Below are 14649 nucleotides of genomic sequence, written 5' to 3' on the forward strand. Positions count from 1 at the left end.
AACCAAAATGATTAGTTCGTTCTTTTGTAACTAAGCAACATAGAGACAGGAGCGGGGTAGACAATATTTTAATGTTGTGTTTGTACATCTATGGCTATGGATATGCTACTATGCCCAAAGACAATTGGACGAGGAGTAGTACGGTCATGCTGCTATGTTCCCAGTACAGCCCCAGCCCATCTTGACAATGAGTCGAGGGTGGTTAGAATAATTGTTTTGTGTTAAGGGTGCCAAATCATTGTTAGGGACCATGCACCATGAAGAAGGAAAACGGGTTACATAAGCAAGGTGGGATTGTGCATGTCCAGAAGAAGGGGTCAACTAAAGGACACACCTATACGACCACCAGAGACGCCACAGAAGCCCCTCGGAGCTCAAGGACGCATGTGTAATGACCACACAAATATGATAATTAGTTCCAGGAAATAGAATGAATATGTATGGTCATTCCGGGAAATTTGATGCATATGTATGTAATCAGACAATATAAGCTTTGGTTGATGTAACCTGCGGTATGGACGCTAGGTGGAACGATCCCCCGTGCATCCGGCGCCGCAATAAAGAATGCCTGCTTCTTAATACTACATTGGTGTTAAGGAGTTTGATTCCCGATTTCGGTGACACAAACAATAGGAAGGATAAAAAGCAAAGAAGAAACAGAAGGTCCTGTACATTGAACAACACAGAAAAGAACTGCAGGGGCAGAAAGTGGCCTTAAAGCAAGGAAAAGTAGAGCAGCAGCGTGTAATAGAAGATCCCCACAGTACAGGGTTGAATGTTATACAGCAAAGGAACAGAATAACAGAAAGACTAGACTAAGCTGCTTTGCTATGATTTTACCTGTCTCATTTTCAGATTGGATATGGCTCAAAATAAAGATACAGGCAGCTGAGTAAGAACACTAAATGCTCGTAGGAAAGGAAATAGCTGTTCCTCCTAATTTGTCACCAACACCAATTCTTGGACATTCAATGCTATTTCCCTTTAGGCTTCATACAACCTCACTTCACATGGTATTCACCATGGAATGACACTTCTCAGTACACAGGATCATTATCTAATTTCTAAAAGCAGAAGAGCAATTCCTGGAAGAGTAACCTTCAGTTTGGTGATAATGAAGCACCACTGCACCAAGGCAGTTTATTCTATGTACTAAAGCCTGCTTCTCTATTGACAAACCAAGATGCAGTTTCTATAATAGCTTTCATGGTTTCAAAAATTACAAGCCCACCTCCCTGTAGGCTCAGGGGGTGGAGCATAGGGGGTAACTGTGTGATGAAGAGTGTTTTAATCTTTCTGTAAGAGGAAATAATGGATGGGTGGATGTAACAAAGCCAGATGCCAAGGCCTGAAATGCACCTCGTAACAAATTAGGGAAGTGCAGAGGAGAAAAAAAAAAAAGGACAGCTACAGCATACCAGAAGTCATGCCTTTGCTTTTACATGATAGTATGCAAGACAGGAAGTCTGTCTTCATTGTATTTTAAACAGATTTTCATATCTCCTTTCTAGCAGTCTGTTTTAGGCCTGGTTAATGTGTTTCTTTCAATGTGGCCTTTCACTGACTAGTATTCAAGGGAATAAGTGACTTCTAGAAAAACACAAATACATCCCAATTTAGTGTAACTACCCCACAGCTGAGCAGTCAATGATGAACACCACAGCAATGTCAGGTGATCTTATTTTTTTGTAATTACATGTGTAAACCCTAAATAACAGGTTTGGGATCTCTTTGCAGAGATCCTGTCTCCCAGCCAACAACCCAACTGCATGAATGCTTACTGCAATTCACTCTTTTGTTTGTATAGCTCTACTGCTACACAACCAAAACACAGTATACTAAAGTTCTCTATCTATTGCTAATTCACTGTAGATTCAGCCTCTTTATGGATGTTTGATAGATAACATTCAGCAAAGCATAGTTCTTTGAGCTTCCATTTCAAGGCAAGTCAAGTCAAACAATTAACACAAACACTAACCTTTTTTCAGACCTATTACCATGCCACAAGTGTTTTGAAATACAGGCTAGAACCACAACAAACACGTTTCTTTAACAGCCTGCAGGATGAGACAAGAGTTCGTGACTGAACATTTAGCCTGCAGACAGCTTTTCTGTGTTTGTTTATGCAAAAGTCTAAACATCTCCATAAAACAAGCAAGCATTATTGGCATTTTACAGATGAGAAGTGCACAGAAGCAATAAGAAGTTACTCTTAATCTGAGGGCTCAGATTAACTAGCAGAAGTATCAGATTCAATGTCTTTTCATGACCGAAAGGTTGCCTGCATACTTACACATGAACAAGGTGGAAAACCTCTCTTACTGGCAGATGAAGTTATCTAGGGTAAAGCCCAACAGAAAAAAAAACCAACTAAAAAGGAAGCAGTTCAGCTGTTAAAGGCAAAAGCAAAATAAACATGTATTCCCTTAAATTTTAATTCAGCTACATCTGCCTTTTCATATGTGGATCTTGCCTGCTTTCATAAACCAAAAGTTACTTAAAACACTCTTCACTGTAACACAGTAATGTTAAAAAAAAAAAAAAACAAAACCTCACTTTTCCTAACAGAAAAACCTTTTAGCAATGGATGAATTAAGTCAAAGCATTGTAGCACCCTCTCGTGGTAGACTCGAAAATCACGTTCTCCATAAGCAGCTGCAATTGATCCTTTTACCTTCTTACTTCAAAACTCACACAGCCTCCTGTGTGCCGCCCAGGCTCCTCAGCTAACCTGGTAGTTCTGCCCAGCATGAGGCTGTGCTCTTTCATACTCACCTGCTCCCCGCTGACAATGCAGTGCATGTTTCAAAGCCTGCCTCCCTGCTTGAACATAACAAGGTGAGCTTTGTGTGGAGAGGGGAAGGCTAAAGAAAGCGGAAAGGCTAAGAGGTTCCTCATAGTCAAGTGCTGTTCTTGTTTGGGAACAAAATACTTACTGGCAATGCCTCGCGCATATCAGCTGCAGTGTAGCTCTGTAACAGCCGATGCACCACAGAAAACATGCTAATAATCAGCACCTGAGTATACCATTCCCCCATGTGTAAAGCAAGAAAACTAGCACAGCTCACCCGAGTCTAAACAGCCTATAATTATTATAATTATATATAAATTATATAAAAATAATAATAATAATTCAGGCATGCCAGTGTCCATAGCCCACAACACAAGCGAGTATAATACCAGGACTAAGCCCATCCACTTGTGGCTGAGCAGGTACTGAGAGGCCAGTTGAGCATTATTCTAGAGCTAGGCTGCACATAGAAGCAGTTATATGCTTTGCCACCAGCCCCTAAAATGAGAAAAACATTTAATTTAGCAGAAATACTAACAAAGCACACACAGAAAAAGTCATTGCACCTCTACTATTACAGTGCAAGCTTGCATGTTGATGGAAAGACACATACTTACCAAGTGTCTTATTCAAATTTAGCTTAACCATTGGACAAAAAATAGATGGAAACTATACAGACTTATTCACATCAAAGTAAGAAAGAATTAGAACTACTGTACAAGACTACAGACAAGCTTAGCCTTGACAGACTTAAGCGTGTCTATTTCCACTTCTCAAAGCATATCTGTACTTCTAACTAGGTGCTAAAGTGCAGGAATTACCACACAATTAAATGACTCTCATTTAGAGGGCAGTGTCCTCTTTAAACATTTTATCCCTAAAAATGTTAAATAGATTTAATTATGATGACCTAAAAACTGAAAATGAAAAAAAAATTTCTGACAAAACAGATTTAGTACTGTTATGACAAAAGCAAGAATTAAACCCACTAGACTTCTGTTTCACAGGATAGCTATGGCAGGCTACTGAAATCATCATTTGAGCATCTACTGATTTTGCACATCAATCCTAAGCCATCTAATGCACCTCTGGAAGAAAAAATTATGAAAAGTGGGCTAGTTCTTCTTCTGTAGTTTATGAGACTCAAACTTACTAGATTACCAAAAAAGTAGATCTTGGTTTCTTCTAACATGGAGAATCAGCTCCTTCCTCACAGCTATGTTGCAAACCTTAATAACCATATTTTTTTTGAGATCCTGAAGAAAAAACCTAAATATAACTTGAAAGACTAGCACCACAAGACACTATATAGCATTTTTCTATTTATTCTAAGGTTCTTCTCTAGACAAAGCCTTTTTAATCTGATAAAGTACCTCTGCTTTCTGTTTACTCTTGGGATTTAAAAAAAAAAGCCATAAATCAAAATTAAGTAAAACCAACAAATATCATCTTGAATGACAAGCATACAATTTATGATTAGTGGAAAAGTGTTTTGCTGTGCTTCACTGGGTAATTGGACCAGAGCACAGGTTTCACACTGATACCAATTACAAAAGCACTGTTCATCCCTCCCCAAGCTGTACACGTCTCCCCGTCTCAAAAAAAGAAGACAAAAACTACCAAAACCCCACTCATCTTTCTAGTCAGGAGAAAGTGCAAGAACTCTCCAGGGCCTGCAGAGAGCTGGCTCTCACTATTTATATATGTTATTGCCACAACTGATAACACTCATCATGGCTTACTTGATGCCAATGCAGTCAGTAAAAAAGCAGGTTTGAAAACAAACCAGAATTGAGTGATTATCACTACAAAGCGATCAGAGAAACAACTTTCAGAGCATCTGTTCAAGGTTCTGCCTTTATGCTTTGATCAAGGTGCCACTCTAAGAGTAACTTTACTGAGACTCGACTCTATTAATATCAACAATATTCTAAACAGCACATGCAGGACATTCAGCAATTTAAAGTTCAAGTTTGAAGAACTTGCTATTTTAACTTCAGTATCTTAAATCTGAGCCCGAGAGCTGCCAACTATTAGACTGAATTTTTTTATTTGCCCATTTGTAGATGAAAAGATGAAAAAAATTAATTTATAGGAGAAAAGGAACCACAAACCAGCTCTCAGACAAAGGATGCTGTTTCTCTTTCACTTGTACTGAAGTGAATGGTGGATGTAAAGAAAGCTTTACAATTAAAACCTGTGTCCTAAGAAAAAATTGCATTAAACACAAGCAGTGAGTCAGTCCATGCTTACGCAATCCAGCTCAGGCCAGTATAAGCCTGAGTTCTGCTGCACTCAGTGAGTTAATGGAGGAAAGAAGCTATGCCACTAAGTATTTCAAAAGATCTTCAAGGTTATTCACATCTCTAAGAAGAGTCCATTTCACTCTTCCTAGATGACATAACTTGTATCAATTTATAAAAGTTTGCATAAGCAGACTTTTTTAATTGCTAAAAAGTCACCGTAGTTTCATTAATTGGCAAGTTCTGACGTATTAGATAGCTGGACCAGAAACAGCACTTTAAAATTCTTTTTTTTTAAATACCTTCAAGCCTAATCTAAATAATTTTTCCAGTTTTCTTCTATTATTAAGTAAACATCAGAGATACTAGTATAGCTGTATCTTCTCTCTACTTCTCCTCTTGGCTTTTCTAAGCAGCAACACAAAATTGATATTCTCATCAGTTGCACAGCCTCCCACAGGTTTCTGAATAGCAGCAGTAAAACTGAACAGTCTTGTTAACTCCATGACACTGCTGGTTAGCAAAATGAACCCTGAGCAGCAAAGGTTTTGAAATAATCTTGAGAAACTGAGTTGACCCTGTAAGCTAAGAAAGGCCTCATTATATTAATTTACACTTCAGCTTGGGTTTGAAGGGTTATCTTCACAATCCAGGGGCTACAAAATTAGCAAATACCAATGTTTTCGGTTTTTGTCTAGAAAACAGATCCGTGCTCTGTAAACACCTTTTAGATCCCTGATGTTTAGGGTAAATGTAGGAGGTAATACTAACCTACTTGGATGTGACAATATTTAAACAAGCTTCTAGGCTAGGCCATGTTGGAGTGTACATAGATTTGTGATGAGAAGTGTTTCTTCACTTTGCCATTCCTGTACCTTTCAGTGTGTCTAGTGTACAGGCACGCTACTCTCTACAGTCAACTTTTCCAAAAATTATGGGTCTAATTGAACACAGAATCTGAAAAATGAGACACTTCACGACCTATGCTACATACTACCATCATAATAGCCAATACTAATATAATCTCTTTCAACCAGAAGCAAGGCTGACACCTGTTTCAAAATTAGCCATGGTGCTGAGCACATTCAACCTGCAACAAAAGTGATTATTGGTTTCTTATGCCCACCCACTGTAAATCCCACATGTGAACTCTAAAGAGTGTATATGTGTATTCACTATGCAATTGTACCTGATTCTACCTCTGGTAAGAAGGGAACAGGAGGAGGAGATCTTGTTGGTGGGTTTTTCCTTCCCAAAACGAAACAGTCCTGCAAATTAACATTTGGTCATGCTCCGGGAGCTTGGAACTCCTCATCTTTTTGTGCCTGATATCAGTCATCAACTATGTCAGCCCTGATTTGCTCAGGCAGTTGGACTAGTTGATCATTGTATGTCCCTTCCAACTGAAATAGTCTATTCTATTCTATGTGGGGAAACCCCCCAACCGGTATGCTGCCCAGTACAGGGACATCAGTCAGCAATCCACTTCTAACTTATCGTAGATCAGTTTAGAAGGCCCACCTGTCTCATTCAACAATTATTAAATATACCCAAGATTGTATTTTAAAACATGATCTCCAAAGCTGAACAGTTGAAATATGATCTCCAATGTACTGAAATGCACTATTAGGGAGAAGCTGCAAGATCATCTTTTACCCTTTTCTCTCTTTCCAGTCTTTCCTTATTCCCGTTCTTTCCTCTCCAACATTATGTGTCTTTCTGAAGATACTCTTCTCCATAGCTGTTCATCCTACATATCCTAGTTGAGATGACAACAAATAGGAACAGCAGAGACATGCTTGATGCTTTGTGGTTGGGATTATCATAGGAAAAAGGGAGGAGAAATAGACTGAGAGGTGCATAGGGTCACAAATCCAGAATGTTCTCATCCTCCTATCTTCTAATTTGAATCCTAATTTGACCCCAACAGCAGCAGGAGATGGTTCCTATGCCTTTGCCATATATAGCTTGTAACAAGAAGCTACTTTAGTATTAAATAACAACAACAAAAAAAACACCAAACCAACCAGGAAAGAGCCCAAAATCCAAACCAGTAACATTATCAAATTAAAGGATGAGGGGATGCAGAACTGTCCTATAGGAAATGAGTTTTCCTTCATTGAAGAGCTACTTTTCCTACATAATTGTAGTCCCAATTCCCACATCACTATTGTCATAGAATACTTTCAAATCAACATAAGTGAAGCTCCAAGTTTATTAACACATGTAATTATTTTTAATGGAAGTATCGTAGTAAGATTAAGACCCTAAGGACAACGTTTGGGAGGGAAGGACAGGAGAAGAGGAAAGGAATTTCTTGAAAAAGTTCAGTCTTAAAAGAAATATGTTTAAATGGCCTTCAAAGAGCAGTAGAAGACTGAAGTAAAATCAATTCAATTCTTAGTGAAGTATTTCTGTGCAACTTTGTCTCCCCCTCAAAAAAGGCAAAGTTATTTTTGGACTGTTTTTTTAAATTCCTGTGCTGATTTAGCAGATACTGAAAGCCACCTATTAAAACGTTAATTTATACACAGTTGCAGATAAGCAATCATACTGGGAGATGTGCACATCTTTATAGAAAGCCCACAAAGCACATGAAACTTCCTAAGCAGATATGGGTAATATAACTAAGCTTTGTTGTTGTGGTTTACAGTGTTACCAACAGGAAGCCTCAATGGTTTTGTAACAGTCACTTATTCTAGAGAGAATAATCTCTATGGATAATACCAAGATCAGCCTTTAAAGTAAAGTATTTCATAACCACAAAACCAGAGAAGTGTCAGGGATGATGCAGTAATGGTGAGAACACCATTACTTCAGGCCCAACAAGTCAACTGTGTTATCCCACTCAGCACAAGCTTTTGTTTCTTTCCTGCTATGTTGAGGGAGAGAGAGACTGCTGGTGGTCCAAACAACCATGAGAAATATTTCTTTACCAGTAAATACTCTTCTGAATGCTGTTAAGAAGGAACCTGTATGCCTACTTTGCAGATTCACCTGCCAAGCCAGTCAAGGGGCCACTTGCACTACTGCTACCAAGCTTTGCATCATTCATAATTAGATACTGTTGCAAGAACTACTAACCGTTTGGCAAGCAGTGATTTAGGATATTAGATTCTGAAACAGTTATAATGCAGGTGAGGCTTTAGTCTGTGGTCATCCATCCTTGGCTTTTTGAAATACAACCAGGTGAAAATGAACTCGGCAAGTACTAAACAAAACCTAACTGTATTACTTCTAATAACTTTCACACGCATCCCTACTGGAATAAGTATAAACTGCTGTTTCTTGTTTTATATTAGTTGGATTTTAACATAGTTTCTTATGAGCGTGAACTAGTCAGCTGTCAACAGTATTTAGAAGACAGTTTATGGATAATAAGTATACTGGAAACATTAAGTTGTGACAACTAAGAGAAATGGGCTAGAATAAATCACGCTAATGATCATCTAGCTTTATCTATAAAACAAAGACCTAAACAGTATGATTTGACTTCAGCAAGGACAGGTCTGCTTTAAGAACAAACGAACATGACACATGCTGAAGTAAGTGGGTCACAGAACAGGTCACTTCCCCTGAACACCAGTGAAAGCATGACTTCAAGCCTACTGTCCCAGAATCTGTAATTAGTACCAGCCATAAAATATTCCTGAAGCCAATCCGGCTACAGCATCTGTAAGAGATAGTCCAACTATCTTCCAACTCCGATTATGTGAGCTGTCAGTCCTGCTAGATTAAAAAAGATGATTTAAGCCACTTGTGACAATTTGCTTTTGTGTCCAATAGCTTACACGTTCACTTTCCACCAATTTGTTCACTTGGCGCCATGTCCCTATTTCCAAAAAAAATGCCACAAATTTTTTTTGCAAAACATTGCACTTGCAAGCAATAGCAAGTTTGTGAAATATTGCTAGAACAACTTGTACCACACCATCTGCTACATGTGGAGAACTGAGAAATCACAGATCTGTCTGGGCTTTGAAATTTGATTTTTTAAGTTAGTTCTGACTAACATCTTTTGAAGTAACTTCACTTCAGTCTTACCTTCTTCAGACTATGTTCCCCTGTCTATGTGAAAAGTACATAGGAAACATGCATACGCCAGGAATTAAACAGATCAGCAGTCTGTATTATATTGTCCCTTCCATCGAGTTGGTGAAGTCCTCTCATTTGCGAAATACAATATGCAAAAATCCCAACATGAGACAAGGTATAAAAATGAGTATTGAATGCAACTGAATCTGCAGAAATAATTTAGATATCATGGAGAATGATGCAATAGAGCACACACCTATAATTTCATGTCCTACAGGAGATGTTCCTCTAGAAAATTAGCTGAACTATCCTTTATTCCCCAAATAATTAGTTAAGAGTTATTTATACATTACGGTCCCACAAGATTTCTGATTTACAGTACAAAGAGTCAGGCACTGAATACAGTGACTATATTCCATCTGCACAGGGCATTTACTGACAGGAAAGTCTGCGGGCAAGTTGATCTGGCCCAAGCTTGCTGCGTTTCACTGGGATGAAAAATAAAGAACATTTTAGGCGGCCCACAAAGTGCGGTTGTTAAACTGACCCTATTTTCTCTCCTTCTTTCCATTTTCCTGTATCCAGCCCTTCAGTTTCACTGAATTTCAAAGGGATAGTGTTATTTATGCTTCTTCCTATTTTAGAATGTTTTTATCATGTGGCATAGCACTCCAACTGCCTTAGGGGAGCTTTAATGATAATTTTATTTTTAAAAGTATAGGCTTATCTTGCCTGACCTTGATGCACATAGTAAAAGGTTGCTAAACTCCTCCTCTAGAAAACAAAACAGGGAACAAATGTCCTGCGCCTGCTGGATCAAAAGCTCATGTGAGGCAGAGCCTTCCACTAACCCAAAATATATCACCAAGGCAACTGTAGCAATATTGCAAACAGGTATTGCAAAGGCTTCCCAGCCAGGATTTAAATAATCTGATTTTCCTGCAGTATGTTTTCTACAACACTCAGCAAGTCTCTTCAGAGATGAAAAGCATGCTAACACCATTCCAGAGAGTATCTTGGTACAGCAGGCAGTTTATCACTGCTCTTCAGAAAGAAAATTAGAGCATGTCACTGTTCAAAGGTCATACGAGGAGGCGAGTAGAGCCCATGCAACTTGGAAGTTGTTGGTTGTCATCAGTTGTACCCAGTCCCTCAAACTAGTGAAAGGATAAGGAGATAACCTACTTCCCTGTTCTCTCCCCTGTTCCTTCTCTGTCATCCTGTAATGGCACCAACTACTACTTATCTTTTCCGGTTGCACTGAACGGTAAGAATTTGATCATAACTAGTGTTTGCTACAGCTTCTCCCTCTTGAGGAGTTGTCCTTGTGGTACTAGTTAATTCTGATGCAGTGTACATGGGAACACCAGTGTTTGAATAATCCTTCTGTTTACACTCTTCCTTTCTAGTACATTACTAGCAACCAACATGCTTGATGATCCATTGCTTGCTTTTATAAATCACAGATTACGTGCTAGGAATGCTTGCAATGGGACATTTTGAAGGGCTAACTGCAAAAGGCTGCAAAATTCACATCTATTGCATCTTGGAGAACTCTGTTCCACGGCTAACAAATCACATCAGTATATCAGCTTGCTTAGGACTTTTCTGCTCAACTACACAGCAGGGCTCACAGAATTCAATACTACAATGACCTAAAGTCCCCAGGAGTCTAGGTGTCTGTTCTCATGTAGAATAGTGGGGATGCCACAATACAGATTTCCCTGTTCTTTCCATAAAGCAGAAAACATCTTCAAATTCCTTGCTTCTTCCAAAAATACATCCTGAAGTAGGTAGTGCCTGTATACCTGTAGTGCTTCTCCAACACAACTGTAACACAGCAAACACGCTTAGGACAAACTGGTTCACCTCAATCTCTCGATTTTTCAAGGGCAACTACCCTTCAAATTAGTTGTGTAAAAATGCTCTTGTCTCAGGTTTTTGGTAGCCTAGCATAAGAGATTTTACACTTTATTGATTTGACACAACCCGTTCTTCAAAATCCTGTAGAAAAATGGGTCTGAGGCTGAAAACATCGTTTACTTCCATCCTTTTCATAAACCATCCAGAAGAAGCAACCCCACAAAATGAACATTGGCAAGAGCAGTTAGTAAGGTTCACGTTGTCCCTGGCACAGTATAGTATGAAAACTCACAACATGAGCTGAGGCAGAGATTTATTCCTGTAAGGGTCTACCTGTAAGGGTCTAGCACCAGTCAACAGGTTGTCTTCCTCACATCAATGAATGTATCAAGGAAAGCCAAGGAAGGTAGATAATCAAGGCTTATCCTTAGACTGGCTGGTTTAGTCAGTGGTCCACGAGTGCTAGCCCATAATCCTGTGCTTTTTCCATCACTTTTCATACACTGTGAATACATATCCTAGAGACAGGATGGAAGGGTCAGGTTCAGAAAGAAATTAATAGAAAAAAGGAATGTGGATGAAGTAGTATTGCCAGCAACCACAGTGTCTCAGCAAAAGAAGTGTAGCACTTAAAGAAAGATAGCAGAAAGCCAGGTTAAGTAAACAGGAGAACAAGGTCAGTAAATGAAAATAAGAATAGAAGTTGCAAGAAAAAAATTCCCTCAGAGAAGGGGAGTCAGGATCACAAGAACACAATTTCTCTGAGAAAGCAAGCGAACTCCAGATTCAGGAACATGACAAAAATCTTTGGTTATTGCCCAAGACAAGTTTTTAAATAGGTACCTAACTTTGACCAGCATTTGCTATAGATTATTAATAGCGAGTTGTTCACTCATTTCTAGTAAAATGTGCATAGACTCAGTGAACAATTTAACACAGCTGAGATATTAACCAAGATGGGATGGGAGTTTGAAGCCTGCCCTGAAACTCTCAAAAACTGGATTGCCAAAAAACCCCAACCCTTTTACATAATCTAAAAGAATAAAAAGCTGTATCTTATTTTCAACAGACACATCTTCCTTTACAGTCTGCAAAGAAAATAACAGTAGCAACAAAAACCTAAGTAAAATGATATTCATCACCTTTACTGATGAAGCAGATAACCTAAGCAATATAAATAGTAATTATTTTAAAAGATACAATTGCTGTTATCACAGAGAAATGTTATTTTTATATGCCACTGAACGTCTTTATTCAGAGCGTGTTGGCTTTCCAGGCTCATTCTTGTTTCTAGGTCTACGGAAGACAGAGCAGAAGGGCTGGCAGTGCACTTAATTTGTCTGTTTGGCGTGTATGCATGCTTAAGGAAGCTTTTTCTCTCCATTTCCCTGCCACTACATGTAAATAATTCTCCCTGCCTTCTACCTTTAAAATTTAGTAGGGCAGAGGGAGGAGCTAGAAGGATTTGTTCAGGATGTTGAACTAAATTACTACTAAAACATGCAGCAATAAATGAAAAGTTGCACTTGAGTCAGTCTCAACTGTGTTACTCTGAAGTAACTACACGTCCCCACATGCTGTACCGTACTTCCCAAAAACGTCCTTTCTGTTCTTGCTTTGTAAGAGCAAGAACCAGTCATCTTGATACCGAAACACTAAAAGACAGATAGTTTGTCATTAGCAGGAGTGCTCTTGCCTGCTGTCACTTAGCAGTTTATACAGCAATTTTGCTCTGCTCCTAAAGACTTAGACTTCAGCATACTGAAAGAAGCGGGGTACATGCGTAACATCTGAGATCTGCTCCTAACATTGTGAATTTACAGTATTAGTCTATTTTATAGTAATGTTTCTGCCAAAGTGCCTTTTAAAGTACAAAAATACAAAGACAACAAAGTAAAACATGAAGTTGATGATACTACGGTTGAAAGATGCAATAAAATAGTAATCCTTAGTTTTAATTGTAGCAATAGCGGGTCAGGCATTTCAGCAAGCACGGAGTTCTGTTTTGGTTTTAAAGTTGATACTGCTCCCTGAACTCAAAAGCTGTGATAACACTGAGATTTTAAGAACCAGATTTAGTGCTGCGCTCTTGTTTTGATAGATACTTACGTGTCAGCAGTCACAGCAGATGATATTTACATTTAGACTGCTGGCTGCATGTTCCTTAATCTTTTTGCCTATGCTCATTCTATTGAGCAAAAGAAAATATGTATTGTCAGAAGCAGCCTTGCTCTATAAACACTGACATCTCTCTCCACTGAAAGCCAAGCCAGCCAAGCTCTCCATAGCAGATTCAGTTCTTTAGGATTAGAGATGCATCCACACATCTATTCTCAACATGCTTGTCACGGCAGACAGGTTTCAGTTGATCATACCTTCCAAAACTTGTGCATTATATTAAGATGTTGCCAAATAGATATAATAAATAAAAAAACATAGTTACAAAGAGGGATTTGAAGTTGTGGGCTCCTCCTAAGAGAGATTACAGAAACTAATGATGTTTCATTAAACCTTTCCGGTATCAGTTTACAGCAGTAAGAATAGAAGTGGACAGGCAGAAACTTCAACTGAGAATCAGATGGCAGCTACAATACCCCAGTCAAAACAAAACCGTTTGCTCTGTCAGGAGCTATACAGCAACAGAGACTTATAGATCTAGAAGAGCAAGTTACAAGCACTTCAGTAAACAGAAAGACAAAGCACATGTAACGTTTACCTTTGTAAACAAAATCAGAGCTAGGAACCACTGCAGTGACAGCTACCAAGCCCTGCAAGTTTTGATTCCCGGTGGTGCCACCTCACTCCTGCTGTGGATGGTGGGGAGTCGCCGTCCCCAGCTCCGGGGGAAGTTTCTCCGGCCCCGAGCTCGCTGCCAGGCTCCGGGCTGGGCCGAGGCAAGCATCCCCCGGGACGTGGCAGCAGCGGCAGGGACTGCCCCGCTCCCCCCGCCTGCAAGAGGCGCCTCTCCTCACCCCGGCGATTCCCGCAACTCTCCCCTCCCCCTGTTAAACCAACAACAACAAAAGAGGGAGGGGAGGAGGGGCGACCTTGTCCCTTTTCCCCGAGCCCCCGACCCGACCCTCCGGCGGGGGGCGAGCGCAGGCGGGCGCCCCCCAGCCCCGGCCCCTCCCGCCCGGCGGCGCGGCCCCCGGCCCGGCCCCTCACCGTGCTGGGTGAAGATATTGAAGCCTCCCTCGGCGGTGCGCCCGGCCGCCTCCCGCCGGCGGCCCGCCGGCCTGGCCGCGCTGCTCCCCCGCAGTCCCCGCGGCGGCTGCTGCTGCTGCTGAGGCGGCGGCTGGTGCTGGAGCCCGGCGCCCGGCTCCCCGACGCGGCCCACCTGCTGCCCCATCGCCGCGCTCCCGGCCGCGGCCCGCGCTCACATGCCGCCGCCGCCGCCGCCGCTCCCCGGCCCGGCAGGCGGCCTCCCGCTCCTCCCCCCGGCGCGGCCCGGCGGCTCCCGCCCGCCTCGCCGCCCCCGCCGGCCCCCGCGGCGCTCCGGCCTGGGACTCACGGACTCGCCCCCTCAGCCCCCGCCGCCATCTTAAACCACAGAGCGCCGGGAGAGAGGGGACAGAGCGGCTCCCGCAGCCACCTCCGGTCCTCCGAGGGAGGCCGCCCACCCCGCCCCCGGTACAGTCACACACGCGCGGCCGCACAGGCGGCGTGGCTGTGGCGAGGACAGGCAGAACGAGGGAGCACGTACAGACACGGACTGAG

At 41.2% G+C, this 14649-nt stretch overlaps 1 protein-coding gene across 2 annotated transcripts in view; it reads right to left on the minus strand.

Moving 5' to 3' along the window:
* The window catches only part of ABL2 (ABL proto-oncogene 2, non-receptor tyrosine kinase), a 51297-nt gene extending 36925 nt beyond the window's left edge, over positions 1-14372 (minus strand). The window contains exon 1 of one of the 2 annotated variants that reach the window (XM_075507922.1): positions 14098-14372. In XM_075507922.1, the coding sequence (XP_075364037.1) occupies positions 14098-14281 (184 nt within the window). In that variant the 5' untranslated portion in view covers positions 14282-14372. The remainder of the gene's footprint in view (positions 1-14097) is intronic. The other variant, XM_075507923.1, reaches the window with a different exon arrangement.
* Positions 14373-14649: the final 277 nt, after the last annotated feature.

Source organism: Mycteria americana, chromosome 7 (assembly GCF_035582795.1).
Source record: "Mycteria americana isolate JAX WOST 10 ecotype Jacksonville Zoo and Gardens chromosome 7, USCA_MyAme_1.0, whole genome shotgun sequence".
In the NCBI taxonomy this organism is placed as follows: Eukaryota; Metazoa; Chordata; class Aves; order Ciconiiformes; family Ciconiidae; genus Mycteria; species Mycteria americana.